At 52.0% G+C, this 20432-nt stretch overlaps 1 protein-coding gene across 4 annotated transcripts in view; it reads left to right on the plus strand.

Moving 5' to 3' along the window:
* Positions 1–20432, plus strand: part of GOLGA2 (golgin A2) — a 918457-nt gene that overhangs the window by 255188 nt on the left and 642837 nt on the right. For all 4 annotated transcript variants that reach the window (XM_069609145.1, XM_069609147.1, XM_069609148.1 and 1 more), the window contains one exon: positions 18885–18944. In XM_069609145.1, the coding sequence (XP_069465246.1) occupies positions 18885–18944 (60 nt within the window). The remainder of the gene's footprint in view (positions 1–18884; positions 18945–20432) is intronic.

Genomic DNA, 20432 nt, shown 5'->3' on the forward strand with positions numbered 1-20432 from the left:
TGCCACACGTACTGTACTTGTCTTTAGCTCCTGCTCACTGGCTGTCACGCATACTGTACTTGTCTTTAGCTCCTGCTCACTGGCTGTCACGCATACTGTACTTGTCTTTAGCTCCTGCTCACTGGGTGATGCCACGCATACTGTACTTGTCTTTAGCTCCTGCTCACTGGCTGTCACGCATACTGTACTTGTCTTTAGCTCCTGCTCACTGGGTGATGCCACGCATACTGTACTTGTCTTTAGCTCCTGCTCACTGGCTGTCACGCATACTGTACTTGTCTTTAGCTCCTGCTCACTGGCTGTCACGCATACTGTACTTGTCTTTAGCTCCTGCTCACTGGGTGATGCCACGCATACTGTACTTGTCTTTAGCTCCTGCTCACTGGGTGATGCCACGCATACTGTACTTGTCTTTAGCTCCTGCTCACTGGGTGATGCCACACGTACTGTACTTGTCTTTAGCTCCTGCTCACTGGCTGTCACGCATACTGTACTTGTCTTTAGCTCCTGCTCACTGGCTGTCACGCATACTGTACTTGTCTTTAGCTCCTGCTCAGTGGGTGATGCCACGCATACTGTACTTGTCTTTAGCTCCTGCTCACTGGGTGATGCCACGCATACTGTACTTGTCTTTAGCTCCTGCTCACTGGGTGATGCCACACGTACTGTACTTGTCTTTAGCTCCTGCTCACTGGGTGATGCCACGCATACTGTACTTGTCTTTAGCTCCTGCTCAGTGGGTGATGCCACACATACTGTACTTGCACATACTGTACTTGTCTTTAGCTCCTGCTCAGTGGGTGATGCCACACATACTGTACTTGTCTTTAGCTCCTGCTCACTGGGTGATGCCACACATACTGTACTTGTCTTTAGCTCCTGCTCACTGGGTGATGCCACCCATACTGTACTTGTTTTTAGCTCCTGCTCACTGGGTGATGCCACGCATACTGTACTTGTTTTTAGCTCCTGCTCACTGGGTGATGCCACACGTACTGTACTTGTCTTTAGCTCCTGCTCACTGGCTGATGCCACGCATACTGTACTTGTTTTTAGCTCCTGCTCACTGGGTGATGCCACGCATACTGTACTTGTCTTTAGCTCCTGCTCAGTGGGTGATGCCACACATACTGTACTTGTCTTTAGCTCCTGCTCACTGGGTGATGCCACCCATACTGTACTTGTCTTTAGCTCCTGCTCACTGGGTGATGCCACCCATACTGTACTTGTCTTTAGCTCCTGCTCACTGGGTGATGCCACACATACTGTACTTGTCTTTAGCTCCTGCTCACTGGGTGATGCCACGCATACTGTACTTGTCTTTAGCTCCTGATCACTGGGTGATGCCACGCATACTGTACTTGTTTTTAGCTCCTGCTCACTGGGTGATGCCACGCATACTGTACTTGTTTTTAGCTCCTGCTCACTGGGTGATGCCACGCATACTGTACTTGTCTTTAGCTCCTGCTCACTGGGTGATGCCACCCATACTGTACTTGTCTTTAGCTCCTGCTCACTGGGTGATGCCACCCATACTGTACTTGTCTTTAGCTCCTGCTCACTGGGTGATGCCACACATACTGTACTTGTCTTTAGCTCCTACTCACTGGGTGATGCCACGCATACTGTACTTGTCTTTAGCTCCTGATCACTGGGTGATGCCACGCATACTGTACTTGTTTTTAGCTCCTGCTCACTGGGTGATGCCACCCATACTGTACTTGTTTTTAGCTCCTGCTCACTGGCTGATGTCACGCATACTGTACTTGTCTTTAGCTCCTGCTCACTGGGTGATGCCACGCATACTGTACTTGTTTTTAGTTCCTGCTCACTGGGTGATGCCACACGTACTGTACTTGTTTTTAGCTCCTGCTCACTGGGTGATGCCACGCATACTGTACTTGTCTTTAGCTCCTGCTCAGTGGGTGATGCCACGCATACTGTACTTGTCTTTAGCTCCTGATCACTGGGTGATGCCACGCATACTGTACTTGTCTTTAGCTCCTGCTCACTGGCTGATGTCACGCATACTGTACTTGTTTTTAGCTCCTGCTCACTGGGTGATGCCACGCATACTGTACTTGTCTTTAGCTCCTGCTCACTGGGTGATGCCACACGTACTGTACTTGTCTTTAGCTCCTGCTCACTGGGTGATGCCACGCATACTGTACTTGTTTTTAGCTCCTGCTCACTGGGTGATGCCACCCATACTGTACTTGTCTTTAGCTCCTGCTCACTGGCTGTCACGCATACTGTACTTGTCTTTAGCTCCTGCTCACTGGGTGATGCCACGCATACTGTACTTGTTTTTAGCTCCTGCTCACTGGGTGATGCCACACGTACTGTACTTGTCTTTAGCTCCTGCTCACTGGGTGATGCCACGCATACTGTACTTGTCTTTAGCTCCTGCTCACTGGGTGATGCCACACGTACTGTACTTGTCTTTAGCTCCTGCTCACTGGGTGATGCCACGCATACTGTACTTGTCTTTAGCTCCTGCTCACTGGGTGATGCCACCCATACTGTACTTGTTTTTAGCTCCTGCTCACTGGGTGATGCCACCCATACTGTACTTGTCTTTAGCTCCTGCTCACTGGGTGATGCCACGCATACTGTACTTGTTTTTAGCTCCTGCTCACTGGGTGATGCCACGCATACTGTACTTGTTTTTAGCTCCTGCTCACTGGGTGATGCCACCCATACTGTACTTGTTTTTAGCTCCTGCTCACTGGGTGATGCCACGCATACTGTACTTGTTTTTAGCTCCTGCTCACTGGGTGATGCACACATACTGTACTTGTCTTTAGCTCCTGATCACTGGGTGATGCCACACGTACTGTACTTGTCTTTAGCTCCTGCTCACTGGGTGATGCCACGCATACTGTACTTGTCTTTAGCTCCTGCTCACTGGCTGATGCCACCCATACTGTACTTGTCTTTAGCTCCTGCTCACTGGGTGATGCCACACATACTGTACTTGTCTTTAGCTCCTGCTCACTGGCTGATGTCACGCATACTGTACTTGTTTTTAGCTCCTGCTCACTGGGTGATGCCACGCATACTGTACTTGTCTTTAGCTCCTGCTCACTGGCTGATGTCACGCATACTGTACTTGTCGTTAGCTCCTGCTCACTGGGTGATGCCACACATACTGTACTTGTTTTTAGCTCCTGCTCTTCGAATCTTTTTCACTCTGTGCCACCGAAGCCTCTGTTTGTAGGTCTGCCAGCATTATGAAGGTCGAGATTGTAGGTTTGATAGAGTACCGAAGCTGCAGTTTCTGGGCTGTTAGCAGCCTATTTTTTATTTTTTTTTCCAACTCTTTTCATTAAGATTTTATCAAAAGCACAGGTAATCATAGAATTCTCATACACAGTCATTATACACCATTGCCAGGGTGGAAACCTGTAGTCCATCTTTTTCACATGTGAGCATAAACAATGTAAACGAAAACAAACAACATTATATACTTGGTGGGGACCCCCTGTTCTCCAGCATGGGGTCTGGCATGGATTGACATGCTCATGAATATTCCCCGTCGTCAGGCTGGGAATCCTCGGTAAAGAAAAAATCAGTATCAGTTTTGTTTCTGATCTGCCTTTCGTAGTAGTAACCAATCACTGATCTCTGCGTCATACTGACTACAGCCAATGACTGCCCTCTACCTAAGCCCCGCCTCTGGCAGCCATCTTCAGATTTTTACCGCACGTTCAAGTGTTGGGATCCTCGTGCTATTGCTCTCGTGCGTTAGTGCTATTTTTTCACGTTTTTTCCTCAAAAACTTCGATTTTTCGGTCAAAAGAGCCTCAAGCTCCACCGTTTCTTCATCCGATCAACGGGGACCCGTGTCGGATTCATCTACGCCCCTCAAGGGTGAAGATTTCGTCGAGCCACGCTTTTGGAGGACTCCAGAAGTTTCTCAGGCCCATCTCGGACATGGCCCAGGAGAAGGGAAGCTCGAAGCCCGGAAAGCTGTTCAGGGTCTGCCCTGGATGCCAGCTTCAGAATGTCTTTAAGGAGGACGAACACTCCTTTTGTCTTTACTGCCTACATGAGGACAAGACGCACGTGGAGAAGGACTGTGCGTTTTGCGGCAATATGTCGGAGCGGACCATGAAGGACCGCCATCAACGTCTCGCCAACTGGCTGGAATGGAAGAGACCGTCAGGCGAGAAGAAGAAGAAGAAGAAATCCGAGCGGTCTTCTAAGACCTTTGAGGACGCCCCGGCGACGGGGGTCTAACACAAGGCCAAGCACCGCGAGTCCGCTGGCACCGGGAGCGCCGAACGGTCGGGCTCTACGGGCGCCAGGCAGGGCGTATCCTCCCCGGCACTATCAACCACGAGCCAACGCTCTGGTTCGGGTAAGAGGAAGGCCGAGCACCCGGCAAAGCTCCTGGAGAGGCCCCGGTCGAGCTCTAAGGCCCCATCGGAGGGGGAGCGAGGCAGTGACCCTCCCCCCAAGGAGAAGACGGTGAGCGCACCTAAGGTGGTGAAAGCCTTGATCCATCCGGCCAAGGCCTCTATCGAGACAGTCGCGGCGGTCCCTGGCTCAGCCTGTGGAGACTACACCAGTGGTGGCGACCTCGGGGCTCAGAGTCTCCCTGCCACCGCGGAGGGAGTCCTTTTATGCCCATCGACAGGACCCCCGTGAAACCTCCGACGGAGAAGAAAAAGGGGCGGCAGGAGGTCGTCGTGGATTCGGCCTCAACCTCTGAGGAAGAGCTGATCGAAGTCTTAAGCTACGGCGTTGGCGTGGAAGAAGACCAGCCCGTCGGGAGGGACGCCGACGTAGGAGACGACGTTAACGTCGAGGGTTGCCGACGGGGCCCCTGACCACCTGTTGGACTCCCCTCAACCAGTGCCGCAAGACAACTCGGCAGCCATTTTGTTGGCTATACAGTCCTTATGCTCGGAGATAAGGACGAGACTGCCGTTACCACCAGCGGAGGAAACGCTCCCGACAGGGGACCCGGAGCCAGGCCCTTCTGGGAGCCCTCCCCCTAAGAGAAGAAGGATTCATCCTCCACCTCCTTTTCAGCCATCGCGCCCTGTTCAGCCCTCCTCCCCGTCCACGACTCGTGGGGATGATACGCGGACTGACACGGCCGCGACGGGTACGGACGACGAGGTTTACGACGAGGATCTGCCGTCGTCACCACCCACCCGGGCCTCCCCGCCCGACGAGATTGGATCGTTTCACTCCATGATCGCCAGGGCATCCAAGCTTTTCCAGCTCTACCCGGAAGAGAAGAAGGAAGGTTTCCTTTATCAACGGCGCGAAGCCAAGAGGAAGACGGTCCTCTCCGTACTCTACTGGACGATATTTGGGATGAGGGCCTCGCCCTCCTCAAGAACCCATCCACGACGCCGGCTAGAAGGGATCGGTACGAGAAGAAGTACCGGGTCCCGGACGCGGCCCCCTTGTGCCTTCGGGCACAGCCGACCCCAGACTCGGTCGTCTCCGCGGCGGCCAGAAAGAAAGCGGGGGGGGCGCGCCCTCTACATCGACCTCCCTGCCGGACGGCGAGGGAAAGAAATTGGATACGATGGGACGCAGGGTCATCTCGTCTGCAGCGACGACGATTAAGGCAGCCAACGCCTTGGCTATCGTAGCCCGCTACGACAGGGAGTTGTGGTACAAACTGGCCCCCCTGCTGGACTTCCTACCAGACGACAACAGGGCGGATGCCCTAGAGATCTTGCAGGAAGGAGAGGTGGCGACGGACATCGCGGACACTGGATTTCGCCAGTTGGGCAACGGCGTGTGCCTTAGGCGGCGCGGATGGCTCAAGGCTACTGACTTTTGTCAGGACGTGCAGACCAGAGTCTTGGACATGCCGTTCGACGGAAACAACCTGTTTGGGAAAACAGTGGACGATTCCCTTCAAGCCATCAAGGCAGACACGGAGATGGCCCGGGCTCTTGGGGTTCTCCAGCAACGGCAGCCGCCCTTTCGGAGCGGCGGAGGCAAAGAGGGTGCCTCCAAAGGTTCCGGCGGCGGATTTTCCACCTACTGTCAAGCGGCCCGTTCGGCGTCGTAGGAAGCTTACAGGGGACGAGGCAAGTCATGCGGGCCCCGCCGTCGTCGCCAAGGAGGTCAAGGCGGCAAAGCCTCGTCGAAGCAGGACTGAACCGGCCGTGGGGTCGGGCCCCCACCGAAGCACCCCGGTGGGAGGCCGGCTGGCGAGCTTCGTCAGCGTGTGGGAGTCGATCCCCACCGACCGTTGGGTGCTGGACGCCCTAGCCCAGGGTCACGCGCTCGAGTTTCTAAGGAGGTGCCCGCGCGTCCCCCCTGTGGCCAGGAAAGAACATCACGTCCCTCAACTTCTCTTGGAGGTAAAGGCAATGCTCAAGAAGGGCGCCATCGAGCTCGTCCCAAAGAGGCTTCGGGGCTCCGGAGTTTACTCAAGATACTTCCTCGTGAAGAAGAAGACGGGAGGATGGCGTCCCATCCTGGACCTATGACGACTGAACAAATTCATCAAGGCACGGAGATTCCGGATGGTCACCCTCCAACACGTCCTGGGTCAGCTGGAGGAGGACGATTTCCTGTCGTCGTTGGATTTGGAGGATGCCTACTTCCATATTCCCATCCTAAAGGGACACCGAAAGTTTCTCAGGTTCGTGGTCCAAGGGCGTCACTATCAGTTCAGAGCCCTTCCCTTCGGACTGAGGTCGGCACCCAGGGTTTTCACCAAGTGCCTCGCACCGGTGGCGGTGCAGCTGCGCCGAGAGGGGATCCACGTCTACCCCTACCTGGACAACTGGCTCATCCGAGCGAAGACGAAGGAGCTTGCCGTGGAGCACACGGCAAGGACCGTCCAACTTCTCACGGACCTGGGATTCTCCATAAACTACGCCAAGTCCCACCTGGTGCCCGCGCAAGACGCACTGTTTCTGGGAGCGAAGCTCGACACAGTGTCGCTTCTGGCCTCTCCGTCGGAGGAAAGGACGAGGCCCATTTTGGGCAAGGTGCAGCGGATGCTGGTTGCGGACGCGGCCAGAGTGAGGTCCATCAAGTCCCTCCTCGGAATGATGTCTTCTTGCATTTACCTCATCCCCCTGTGCAGGCTCCGGATGCGCCTGTTGCAGGAGTTCCTGGACGCGCGCTGGATCCAGACGACGGGCAGCTTCGAGGAGAGGATTACCCTCGACGAGAGTTTCCGACGAGCGATCCGGTGGCGGGGCACCCGCGCGCATCTGACGGCGGGCATAGACTTCCAGACCCCCGACCACCAGGAGACCGTGACCACGGATGCCTCCCTGGAAGGGTGGGGAGTGCACACCGAAAATCTGCACGCGAGAGGCCTTTGGCTCCCGAGGGAGAAGTCCCTCCATATCAACGTCCTGGAGCTCCGTGCAGTGTTTTGGGCCCTCAGGTCCTTCCTCCCGTCCCTCAAGGGCAAGGTGGTGAGGATCTTCACCGACAACACCACCACCATGTTCTACATGAGGAAACGGGGCGGAACCAGGTCCCCAGCCCTGTCCAGGGAGGCGCAGGATCTGTGGCATTGGGCCGTCGCCCAAGGGATGTTTCTGGTGCCGTTTCATCTGGCAGGGATAAAAAACACCATAGCCGACTCACTCAGCAGGGAGCTGCGCTCGTGCCACGAGTGGGAACTACGACAGGATCTAGTGGACCGCCTCTTCCGACGGTGGGGCACACCCCAGATCGATCTGTTCGCGACGGCGACGAACTCCAAGTGACGGAGGTTCGCCAGCAGGTTTCCCCAGCCGAGGAACATGGGCGATGCTTTCTCGTTCCCCTGGGAGGGCCTGTTTCTATACGCGTTCCCTCCATTGCCATTGCTGATCCGGCTCATCAACCAGCTCAAGAGGTCACAGTGCAAGATGATCCTCGTCGCACCTGCGTGGCCGAGGCAGACATGGTTCCCGGACCTTCTGGACTTGTCAGCGTCCCCGTCAATCAAGCTGCCAGTGGACGCGGATCTTCTCTCCAGGGAAGGAGGCGCCATCCTCCATCACGACCCGAAGTCGCTGAACTTGCAGGCCTGGCTCCTGCAGCGTTAGAGTTTGGAGGATACGACATACCGGCCGACTGCAGAGAGGTTCTTGCAAAGGCCAGGGCGACCTCAACTCTTAAATGCTACGGACACAAATGGAAGAGGTTCTCTGTCTGGTGCCACGCACAGAAGATTAATCCTCTACGGATTACGGCTCCCCAAGTACTGCCGTACCTACTGACGCTTTCCAAAGCTGGACTGGCGCACGCGTCCATCAAGATTCATCTTGCTGCGATCTCCCGATACACCAGAACCACGGGGCGGACGTCCTTGTAGTCTCATCGTCTGGTGAAAGTGAAGGGACTGTTCAGATCGTTCCCGCCGGTGAAGGCTCCGTGACCCGGCGTGGGAGCTCAACGTGGTGCTGACCAAGCTCATGGGACCTCCGTTCGAGCCTCTGCACTCGGCCCCGTTGAAGTTCTTGTCGTGGAAAACAGCGTTTCTTGTGGCCATCACCTCCGCACGACGAGTGGGAGAGATCCAGGCCCTTTCCTGTAAGGCCCCGTACTTGACTTTTCACGACACAAGGGTAGTGCTCAGGACGCACCCCTCCTTCATGCCCAAGGTGCCGTCGGACTTCCACCTCAACGAACCCTTGGTGTTGCCTGTTTTCTTCCCGTCGCCTTCGTCGCCGGCTGAAAGGACTTTGCACTCGCTGGATGTGGCTAGAGCGCTGAAGTTCTACGTGGACCGCACAAAGTGTTTTCGGAAGACGTCACAACTCTTTGTGAACTTTGGACCTGTCAATCAGGGGAAGGCTCTCTCGAAGGCTTCCATTTCCAGATGGCTCTCCGGCTGTATCATGTACTGTCATCGGTTGGCAAACCGACCGCTGCCTGGCCGTCCGAGAGCCCATTCCACCAGAGCGATCGCAGCTACCACGGCGTTCCTATCTGGTGTGCCCTTGCTGGACATCTGCAGGGCTGCTACGTGGAGGTCGACGCACACCTTCACGAAATTCTACTGCGTCGATCGGGATTCCAGGGAGGAGTCCAGGGTCGGCCAAGCAGTGCTGCGCAACCTGTTCGCCTAAGGTGAGCCTGGTGAGAATGTAAGAATTGCTTAATGTTGAGTTTGATGTAATGCTTAATGTTGAGCCTTTGCCACCTCCCGTGGTTGTGCATGTGTGTACTGCTATGTATTCTTTATTCATGAGCATGTGAATCCATGCCAGACCCCATGCTGGAGAAGGAACAAGTTACTTACCTGTAACTGTTGTTCTCCAGCATGGGTCTTGCATGGATTCACATGTGAACCCTCCTGCCTACCCCTCTGCGGCTCTTCACTTGGTCATACTGCCACTTCACGTGCTACCAAATCTGAAGATGGCTGCCAGAGGCGGGGCTTAGGTAGAGGGCAGTCATTGGCTGTGGTCAGTATGTCGCAGAGATCAGTGATTGGTTACTACTACGAAAGACAGATCAGAAACGAAACTGATACTGATTTTTTCTTTACCGAGGATTCCCAGCCTGACGACGGGGAATATTCATGAGCATGTGAATCCATGCCAGACCCATGCTGGAGAACAACAGTTACAGGTAAGTAACTTGTTCCTTTTGCCCCAAGTCTGTGCCATTGTTGGATCGTCGGCCCTATGGTAGGATGCGTTCTAAGTGTCTGTGGGAGTCTATGTGGTGGTGTGGCCATTATTTCCATGGATGTGAGCAGGGCCATCGCAGCAAGTTCCATGGTCCGCCAGCTGGTGTCATCGCTTGGATTCAACCAGTGTTTCATCTAAGTAATTTGGCCCGCTTGGTGGTATACCATTAGTGAGGGCACTGCCAGCCCCCCATTGGCTTTGCTCGCTTGCAGGATCTGGAGGCGGAGACTGGCTTACTTCCCCCGCCATATGAATTTTGTCTGCTGCGTCTAGTTCTTTAAGCATGCTGGGCGTTGGGCAGTTTGAAAGCATCATGATTAAGTATATTAACTCAGGGTAGGAGTTCATCTTTAGGGCGTTTATTCTCCTGGTCAGAGTTAGTGCTAGGGAGTTCCACCTCTCGAGGTCCGCCTTGATGGTGCGGTGGACCGGAAGATATTTGAGATCTGAGTTCAGTGGTCAAGGCGCCGATTCATATACCATTGTATTTAATGGATTGGATTTGGAGAGCGAATGGGGCCACTCCACCCGGGTCCCATGGCACATCCACCCTGAGTGGCATCACTTTCCCGATTTACTCCAGTTCACTTTGTATCCCACCATCGGGCCTATCTCGTGTAGCAGTGACTCGATGTATGGAAGGATTGACTGGGTCTTGCTGATGTACAGCAGAAGGTCATCCGCATCAAGTGAAACCCTGTGCTCCTCCGATCCATGGGTTATTCCCACCCATTTAGGGTCCGTACGTAATCGTATGGCGAGGGGCTTGATGGCTAGGGTGTAAAGCAGGGGCGATAACTGGCAGCCTTGCCTAGCGCCTGATTGCAGGGTGAATTCATTGAAGGCAACCCCATTAGTGACTGCCGAGGCTGTTGGGTTTGTGTATAGGAGCTTGATTAACTGGACTTATCGTTGGGGGGGGGGGGGGGGGAGCCATACCTAGGCAGAACTCAGAACATAAACTCCCATTGGACCTTATCGACGCCTTTTCCGCGTCAATTGCTAGCACGGCGTCCTGATGATCTCTATTACCTGATATGACATGTAGTAGCCTACGGAGATTGTCACTTGAAGGCCTGCCCTTTATGAATCCTGTTTGGTCTTTGCGGATTATTTGTGGTAGGGTGCTCTCGATTCTTTGGGCTATGCACTTTGGCAGGATTTTAACATCTGAATTGATAAGGGAAATTGGTCAATACGACCCGCAGAGCTCTGGGTCCCGCCCACTTTTATGAAAGACCATAATGTTGGCCATAAGCATAGATTTCGTGAGCCGGTTTTGGGTAAGCGCTTCTCGGAATACTGCTTCCAGTTTCGGGCCAGTTCATCTGCCATTTTCTTTGTAGGTCAATTGGAATCCTGTTGGGGCCGTCGGCTTTACCATGGGACAGGGATAAGATTGCTTGGGTTATTTCCACGGCTGTAATTTGGGTGTCAAGGACGTCTAGCTTGTCTTGCTACATTTTAGGGATGGGCACTGCATCTAAAAAGGCATCTATGACCTGGGTAGAATATGTGTTAAGTGACATGTATAGCTTGCGATAATACTCTGCAAACCTAGCGTTGATCTGCTCGTCCCCCACAATGAGTTTGTTCTCGTTGTCCCTGATAGCGGTGATCATTTGAGCGGCTTGGCTCTGTTTAAGTGCCAGGGCCATCATGTGTAGAGGTCTATCGCTCTTGTAGTAGTACTTCTGTGACCAGCTAGTGTAGGCTTGGGCTCGGGTTGTGGAGATTTGCTTTCTCTCGTTCCTGAGTTTCTGGAGTTGAGGTAGGAGCAGTTTGTCTCGGGACTCCTTGTGCCGGCTCTCAAGTTTGATTTCAATTGTTAGTCGGGCTGCTCCCAACCCCCATTCTTTTTCTTTACGTGCCCACCGTGAGATGCATTCACCCCTTGTATAGGCCTTAAGTGTCCGAGCACCTGAATCTTGGAGTTGCTCTACTATCTCAGGGAATTGTAATGTACGCAGGTTTAGGCGCAAAGCTGGGGTTTTACGTGGGGTGTCGGGGATTGTTATACTCAGTATCACTGGGGCATGGTCTGATACGGTGATTGGAAGAAGAATATTACATCCTGATACCATGTGTATGGTGTTGGCGGACATCAGCCAATAGTTCAGCTTAGAGTAACAATTGTGCCGATGGGAGTAATGTGTATAGTCAGATCGGTTCATGTGTGTATTTCGCAATATGTCCATCAGTTGCAGGTCGGTCCTTAAGGCACGGAGGGCCGTTCTCTTCCTCGGATTGGGTGTGTTGTCTAGTGCTTTCCCTTGGCGGTCAAGGTCCGGGTCCAGAATTACATTCATATCCCCCAATTAGTGTGATATTCCTCATAAATTGGGTGCGTTTAGCAAATGTACTGGAGAAGAAAGCCGGCGAGTCAGAGGTGGGGGCATAGATGTTCGGAAGGGAAATCGGCTGCTGGTGTATCTGGCCTTGTATTAGTACGAACCAGCCCTCCTTATCATGCAGGTATGCTAGATTTGGAATGGGATCTATTCATGTATTAAAATTGTGACCCCCCTCACCACGCCCCCCCGCTTCTCATGGCTTGGTGAGTGTACTGCGGCGCCTATCCATCCCCTTGCCAATTTGTCCGATTCAATTCCATTGAGGAGGGTCTCTTGGAGGTGGACAATATCTCCTTGTATGTCCCTTAGATAGTTCAGCAGACGCCAGCGCTTAATGGGATGGCCTAGACCTTGAATGTTTAGGGTTACACAATTAAGTTTTATCATTGTGTAGTTGCATGTATAGTTCTATATTCTGGCGCCTGGGGATCTGCATTGTCTTGCGCCGTCAGAGTCTGTAGTTGTCTTGAGCATGTCCATTTCCCTTCTACATAAACATCAACACGTAAGCTGTCATCTCCACAACTCTTAAACATAGGTCGAAACATAGGCCCTTTGAAAACCAAACAATACAACATTGGGTGAGTCTATTCTTCAGCTCGAGTCCAATACTAGGCTTATAAGCCCATATATAGGGTTGGTGGGAGCAGACTGGGAGTCTGCCTCCTCTGTTCATATATTTTTCAAATCTTGTAAGGAGGGGGATGGCATATGTGATAGAGGTCGCCTCTGTACACGTTCTTTCCTCGATTCCTTACGGAGCTAGAATTACGTCAATCGTTTCTCTTGTTCGCAGTTAAATTCAGCCTCCAGCGGGGACCCCATTTATTGTTGTTGGGCCTTGGGTTGGTATGATGGGGCCAGTTGTCCGCGTTTCTCTGGGCAGGCCTGCATCAAGATTCACCAGTGCCTTTCCTTTGTTCTATGTCCCAGCCTCGTGGCCCTCTACCCGATTTGTGCCATTTCCCCACTGTTCGAGATGCGCTCCCACCGTGTCTGGGGAAAACGGGAGAGGTCTTGTCTCGCTTTCTCTCTGTGCGCTGTGAAAATCGGTCGCCACAATGCTTTTCTGTTGTAGGAAGCGCCATGCGGATTCCGGATCATCAAATGACTGCCATTGCCTGTTCACCTGTATACACCAGATAGCTGGAAACTTGAGATAGTACCTGCGATCGGTGTTTTTGAGTGCCTCAAATATAGGGTTAAGGCCCCGCCGCCTTCTTGAAACCTCCATCGAATAGTCATTAAAGATTCTTATATCGGTTCCGTTTAGGCGTATCAGGGAGGATGTTCTATAGGCTTTCAGGATTGCGTCTTTATGCTGAAAATGTAACATTCGCATTGTGATGACTCTGGGGCGTTCAGTTGGCGAAGGTTTGGGGATCAGAGCTTGGTGTGCCCGCTCGATGAGGTCCCTAGCGTTGGGCATGTGTTGCTAGTTCTGTAGGAGGTCGTTTATGAATGACTCCACGTCTGACCCTTCAGAGTTTTCCAGGACTCCAACCACCCTTAGATTATTTCTCTGTGATCCATTTTCTTGATCCTCCATCTTCCCACCCAGCCTCTGGACCTCTCGTATCACTCTGTCCAACTTAGTTTCCGTGGTCGTTAGGTTGTCCTCCAGGGCACTAATTCGTTGTTCGTTTTCAGTGGTCCTTTCAGCTTGAGTTACTAGCCGGTTTTGAACTTCCTGGAGGTCCCGCTGGATTTCGAGCACTGCCGTGTTTGTTTCTTGCGTTCGCTGGCCTATTACCTTCATCTCGGTCAAAATAGCCTGCAATTGAATTTGGACTTCATTGTCGGGCTTATTTCTTGCTGCCCTTCTTGGTAGCCCCCCTGGCAGGATGGTGGTTGGGTTGTCCTTGGCTTCTGGGAGGTTTGTTCCTTGTTGCATACCCTCTTTTTGTAACCTTGTGTTGCGTGGGGGGGGCACTGGGATGTCTGGGCGTGCGTGCGATCTTGGAGACCCCCGTGCAGCCGAGGTCTTTGGGCCTTGTAGGTTGTGAATTGAGGTTGGCTTCTTTGTTTGTGGGCCTTTGTGAGTCCACTGCGTGTGGGATGCTCCACTCAGGGGTCTGCCGTAGGCTATGTGGCGCAGACCCTGGCACCGCCTGGATGTTAATCACTGGCTTGTCAGTGCGCCGCCGTCATTGGGTAATATGGCCTCCGCTTATTATTGTCCCTGGTATGGTTGCAGCGGTCTTGTGCCGGCCATTTTAATTTCTTTTTCTCTTCCTCCTGCGGTCCTGGTGCCCTCCTACTTGCCCATGGGCATCATGCTTTTTCCAGCCTATCCCACTTTTTGCTCTCCACCTGTAGGCTATGGATGGCTCTCTTGGGGTGCTTGGTGTCCCTGCTGGGCGGCATGTCAGTGCAGCTTCATTGAATTATGCCTGTCCGAGGGTCCTGTCTGCCAGGGTTGATTCGTTGCTTAGGGAGCTATTCACCGTTTCGTTGCGGTGGGGTCCTTCCTGATGGTCGTTTACCTTTGGACCCCTAGTATCCCAGTAGGGTCTCTGGTGGCCTTGAAAGGGGCGCTTGTGAACGCCCAATAAGTCTGTGTATCAGTCTTAAAATATGCAGCTGGGCCTCTCCGCGTGGTGTTTGCTGTTGGCGGCATTCTTACTGAAGCAGTGGTGTGGCAGGTGTATGCCTGCTGGCCTCTCCTCCGTTATGTTGTCTGGGGAATCCTCCGGGAGCTTCTCAGTCACGCGACTGTTGCGCTAAAGTGGGCCTCCACTAGCCGCTGACTTACTTGCTCAGCTGAATCCCTGCTGCCAACTCTGTGGGCTTCTTCTGCCCTCTGCTCGGGAGTTGCGTAGCGCCGGGTCCCCTTCCCCGCCGTCTCTGCTCCTGCCGTTAGCTCCCCTGGAGTCCTTCCGGGTGTTCTTGGATGTTTTTCACCAGGGGAGACAGGAGGCACCTCCTCCCCGGTAGTGCCTGCTCTTCTGGTTTGTGGCGTGCGGGTGCTCCACGTATCCCGTGTTACAGCATCATATGGAGGAATCCAGCGCTCTTGTATGTTCTGTATCCCTCACCGTTACGTCCGCCTCTGCTGTGTGTTGCTGCTAGTTGGTGGCATTATCTTCTCCGGTGCCACGCTGGATGGATACCGTCCCCGGCTTCGAAATCCAGGAGTGTCTCTGTAATGATGGTGCCGGAGTGGCGGCACAGAGGTTTTGTGCTTTTCGTGCCTTTCAGCGCGCCACCATTAGCTGCGTGGAGACCGCCGGCTATGTGCCGTATCTCCATTTGGGTAATGCAGTTTTCGTCTGGATTTCGCTTATGGCCGCTGGATCAATTCCGCTTCATTATTTCTCTGTTGGATCTCTTGTTTGAGCAGTTTATCAAAGTCTAAATCGTCTCGGCATGTTGTCAGGCGCAGGAGCTCGCTCAGCCCACGGCCATCTTGCTCGGCCTCTCGAGCGCCCAACCCAGCAATCTATTTATTTTTATTGTTTTATTTATTGAACATTTGTATGGCCCCAATACAGCAGAAAGTGTTTACAAGCACCACAAGACGAAGGGGGAACAGAGGAGGATAAACGGTCCTTCTAGGTGTTGTGGCACTCAGATCGTGCACAATGGTGCAAACCTTTCTGTGGCATTGTTGGCAGCCTGAAGTAACCATTTGTTGGCTTGTCAGCAACTTGAAATCTTCAGTTGGTAGGATTGCCAGTATCCTCAAAACTCAAGTGTATGATTGTCTACTATGGAAAATTCCTGTTTTGCGGAATGTTGCCTTTCTGGTGACCTGAGCCCCATCCACTATTTGCCTCCTCTTCCAACCCCGAGTTGTAAATTTGAGCCCCACCTTTTAAGCAAAACGTGTAGCTGCGAGACTGCCTTCTCCCGGACCCTCAACCCTCTCCCCCCCCCCCATCTCCATGTATACTAATGAACCCAGCCTTTCAACCCCCCAGTTACACCTGTGAGCACTGTCCCTCAGCCCTCATGTCTATTTTTGATCCCAGCCTTCTCTACCACAGGTACAGCTCTGAGCGTTGCCCTTACACCCCTTTTAAAACTCCTCAGGTACTGTTCTGAGCTGCACAATTTGGCCCCTTTTTATTAAAGGTGTGAACCCCAGGCTTCCTCTGTGGTTTAGCTCTGAGCTCTGTCCTTTGACCCCTTGTTTTTATAGCTGTGAACCCCAGGGTTCTTTCTCAGCTATAGCTCTTAGCTGTGGTCTTCGTCCCCATGTAGTTGAAGCTGTAAACCCCATGCTTCCTGGTATTGCTCTGAGCCGTGCCATCTGCTCCCATATTCCAGTTGTTTAAACTAAAACTTCATTTTCTGTTCTAGTCTTATAGCTGTGAACCGTAGGCTTCCTCTGTGGTATAGCTCTGGGCTTTGCCCTTAGACCGTGTTAGGCAGAAACCTGTGCAGTTCCCTCTGGGACCACTGCAAAAGATTTAGGACTACAGGTGTTTGGCAGTAAACCCACTTGGTAGCAGTCTGTACCACACAGATTCACTTGGTAGCTGTGGCTGAGCAGTCAGACTTCCCCCAAGAAGAGTTAGGCAGTATACAGAGTATTCACAATAGGTCAAGAGCACGCAATAGAACAAGTAAACACTGACCAGGGCTTGGTGTAAAAGAGATGTAATTATTTATTTAAACCCACATCTAGAAAAACACACCGGCACTAATAGTAAGCAATTCAAAAACACGGTCACTAAAAGATATACACTCCCTTAGAAGAATATTAGACAAGTCTTAAGTAAAGCCCCACTTATTTTCAGACAACGGTGAGCGCTTAACGCAGATGGCACTCTAATAATTCGTTTTTAAAAAGGGAGAGAAAAGCAGAGAACAACTTGAAACAGATCCCAACACTTTTACAAGAACAGAACAAGAGGGGAAGGCAAAGTAAAACCGTGAATTCAGAGTCAGTAGGCCGGATCCGCTTTAAGAGGATCGAAACGAAATGTGTCCAAGGTCACACTGTTGCAGCGCACACAAAGTCTTGTAATGGTTCGAAAAGGAGTTGAATCAAAGAAAGGGACCAGGTAGAGGGTCAAGGTGGCCAGCCCAGTCCAGAAGGTTATGAGTTATTATTACCTTGTTGCAATCTTTAGAAAGGGAGGCCTGGCGGACACGGTACCTTAAAGTGGTGAGAACGCTCCAGCGGGGGCAGTTGTTCCTGGCAGCGGATGCAAGTCGGTGCTTCGTGCGGGGGAAGAGAGGATGTCGTCGTGGAGGAAGACAGGAGTCCGTTGCACTGCCAGGGAAGAAACCAGCCGCAGAGTTTCTCAAGTACAAGGAGCGGTCCGTTGATTTGCGGTTCAGTGGTGAGTGGCTATCCGGCTGCCGGGATGCTTGGCATGGGCAGTTCGACTACAAACTGGTCTGGGGTGCGAAGAAAGAAAGGTAAACTGGTTGTGCCCACCAGTCAGGGAAAGAAGCCTCTCCAGCCGGGAGATCTTCTCTGTCGTCGGGAAGTGGTGAGTCGGTTCTGCAGGGCTCCACCAGTGGTGTCGTCGTGGTAGGTCGGCTCAGCTTCTCCCTCATCGGATTCTCAGGTCCTGTGGTGACTTCTGAAGTTCCAGTCCCCAAAGCCCTGGTTTTATGCAGAAAACCCCCATTCACTCAGCCTAGCTGTCACTCAAACATGCTAAGTGGTGAGCCGGCCGGCTCACTACTTGGGCCAATCACACAAGAGTGCGACTTGAGTTACCAAGGTAACTCAGTCCAGGGTGCCTAAACCCCCTCTCACACCCCCCGTGGTACCCAGACAGAGAGGCACCACTTTTGGAGGCTTCTGTGGAGAAGCCCGCCAAAAAGTGGAACAAAGGGCTCGACTTGGGTTGGAGTCGCAGAAGAGAACACAAACGCCATTTTAGAATCGAGTCTTGGCAAAAAATACCAACCGGAGAATTAATATTAATTAAATAACCCGGCGGTATGTTCGAGGCTATGAGAATTAAATAATTAAAGTTGGTAGCCTCGAACAATGGGAAAATCCCATAGGGAAATATTCACGGTCGAATATAAAAAGTAGTTTCCACTGCCAGCAGCCAAAACTCGATCAGGGGGGACGGAGACGTGCCCCCGCGACTAACAGACCCCGGGGCAATCGAATTGCCCCGACCAGTACATCCACAATATGATGGTTTGTACTGGTTTCTGTTAATAATTTGGGACTAGTAAAGCCAATGGTGACTTTACATGCCCTGGGAGACAGTAGTCAGTCCCAGGGTATGGAGTCTATGGTGGGGTGTCACTATGACACCCCTGTGTTACTGCACGGAGGGTGCTGTGTAACACACATAGTAAAAACACATGAGACCCTATGGAGTAAAAGACCCCATAGCCCATAAAACACATTACCAGTCAAAGGAATACCATAAATCATTTCCAAGAGTGGGATAAAAAGAGTCTCACTCTTGGCAGGAGGAAAAAACAAACTCCAGAAATCCAGCTGGGGGACTCACTAGGTTAGGAAATTCAGCCTAAAGAGAGAATTCTCTCTAACAGACCCCATGTTAATATAGCTGTGAACCCCAGGCTTCCTTCTCTGCTTTTGCTCCGAGCTCTGCCTTTTGACCCCTTCATATTTATAGCTGGGTGTAGCTCTGAGTCATGCCCTTCGACCCCCTGTTATTATAACACTATACCCTGTGCTTCTTTTCTGGTATAGATCTGCTGTTTGACCCCTTGTTGTCTAAAGCTGTGATCCCCATGTGTCCTATTCTGGCATAGCGCTGATCTGTGCTAGAACACTGAGCTCTGCCCTTGAACCCCATGTTATTTAGCTGTGAACCCCAGGCTTTCTTCTCTGGTTTAGCCGAGTCAGGCCCTTTAACCCCATGCTGTAATAGGTGGGAAAGCTCTGAGCCATGCGCCTCTTGCACATCCATCAGAGTTCAGCACTGATGTGTATTTATCTTTTCCTTATTAGACTTCTTCCTACGTAAATGGAGAAAACACGACCGCCAGCAACAACACCAAGGAGCTGGATGTAAGAATTGCTCTCGCCCTTTCTCGTTCTGTGAATCACCCCAGTTGCTCCATGTGGCTACAATGCCTTCTCTGGCTCTTGTTGCAACCCTTTCCTCTGCTCTCTGCTGCTGCATCTCTTCTGCAACCTGGCGGCTCGTCTGTTTCATGTTCTCGCTTCCTTCGTCTCAGCCTCCTTTTCAATTACACCACTTTGCTACATGTCTGATGCCTGTACTTCTCTTGATGTGTTCTTTGTCTTGTTGCTTTTAGTTTACTTGTTGCTGTCTCCTCTGCTCCTTGCTTTACTTCTCTTGTTCCCTTCCCTGTGGCACTGTTTGTGGCTATATTGCCTGTGCGCCCTTTTATCCCTCCCTTCGCTGTTACTTTTCCCTCCTCTTTCATTAACTTGCTTCTTCTTTGCTCTTTTATTGGACTCATTTTCTGCTCTCCGACTCCTATGCTACATCTCAATAGTGTTATAGTTCTTTGCTTCACAATTGTTTTACACTTTGGCTCTTCCTCTCTGAGCTCATGTCTGACCACTTCCTGTAGATCGTCGATGTGTGACCAATGCGAGAGCAATGTTAGCGAAAACCTAATGTTATTGGATTATTTAATTTATTTCTCTTATTTTCTCCTGTGTATCCCCCTCTTGTCCATCATCCTTGTCCCCCTCTTTTCTCCCTCTTGTCCCTTCTCTTTTCTCCCTCTTGTCCCCTGTCTTTTCTCCCTCTTGTCCCCTGTCTTTTCTCCCTCTTGTCCCCCTCTTTTCTTCCTCTTGTCCCCTGCTTTTCTCCTCCCCCTCTTTTCTCCCTCTTGTCCCCCCTCTTTTCTCCCTCTTGTCCCCCCTCTTTTCTCCCTCTTGTCCCCCCTCTTTTCTCCCTCTTGTCCCTCCTCTTTTCTCCCTCTTGTCCCCCCTCTTTTCTCCCTCTTGTCCCCCCTCTTTTCTCCCTCTTGTCCCCCCTCTTTTCTCCCTCTTGTCCCCCCTCTTTTCTCCCTCTTGTCCCTCCGCTTTTCTACCTCTTGTCCCTCCGCTTTTCTCCCTCTTGTCCTGCTTTTCTCCCTCGTGTCCCCCTTTTCTCCCTGCTTGTCTCCCCTTCTCTTCCTTTCCCCTTCTTTCTTTCACTTGTTCCCCCTTTCTCTATCCTGTCCCCCTTTCTCTCCTTGATCCCCTACTTTCTCTCCCTTGTACCCCTTTTTCTCTCATGCCCCCCCTTCTTTCTCTCACTTGCCCCACCCCCTTTCTTCCACTTGTCCAATTTTTCTCTTTCTTCATTCCATTGGCTTCTACTCACCCCCCCCCCACGCCCTCTCTACATCATGTGACTTTTCTTCTTAACGCTTTGCCTCCCCTTCTTCCCTATGGCTTCTCTCCCACTCCACCCCAATTTTCTCATCCCCTTTTCCTCTCCTTTGCTGCTTTTATACAATGTTCTTCTGTTTCTTTATCCCACCTTCTCCTTACACACCTGCCTGCTGTTGCCCCCCTCCTGTGTTTACATGTACA

This window comes from Ambystoma mexicanum, chromosome 8 (genome assembly GCF_040938575.1).
Source record: "Ambystoma mexicanum isolate Mex_15411 chromosome 8, UKY_AmexF1_1, whole genome shotgun sequence".
NCBI lineage: Eukaryota > Metazoa > Chordata > Amphibia > Caudata > Ambystomatidae > Ambystoma > Ambystoma mexicanum.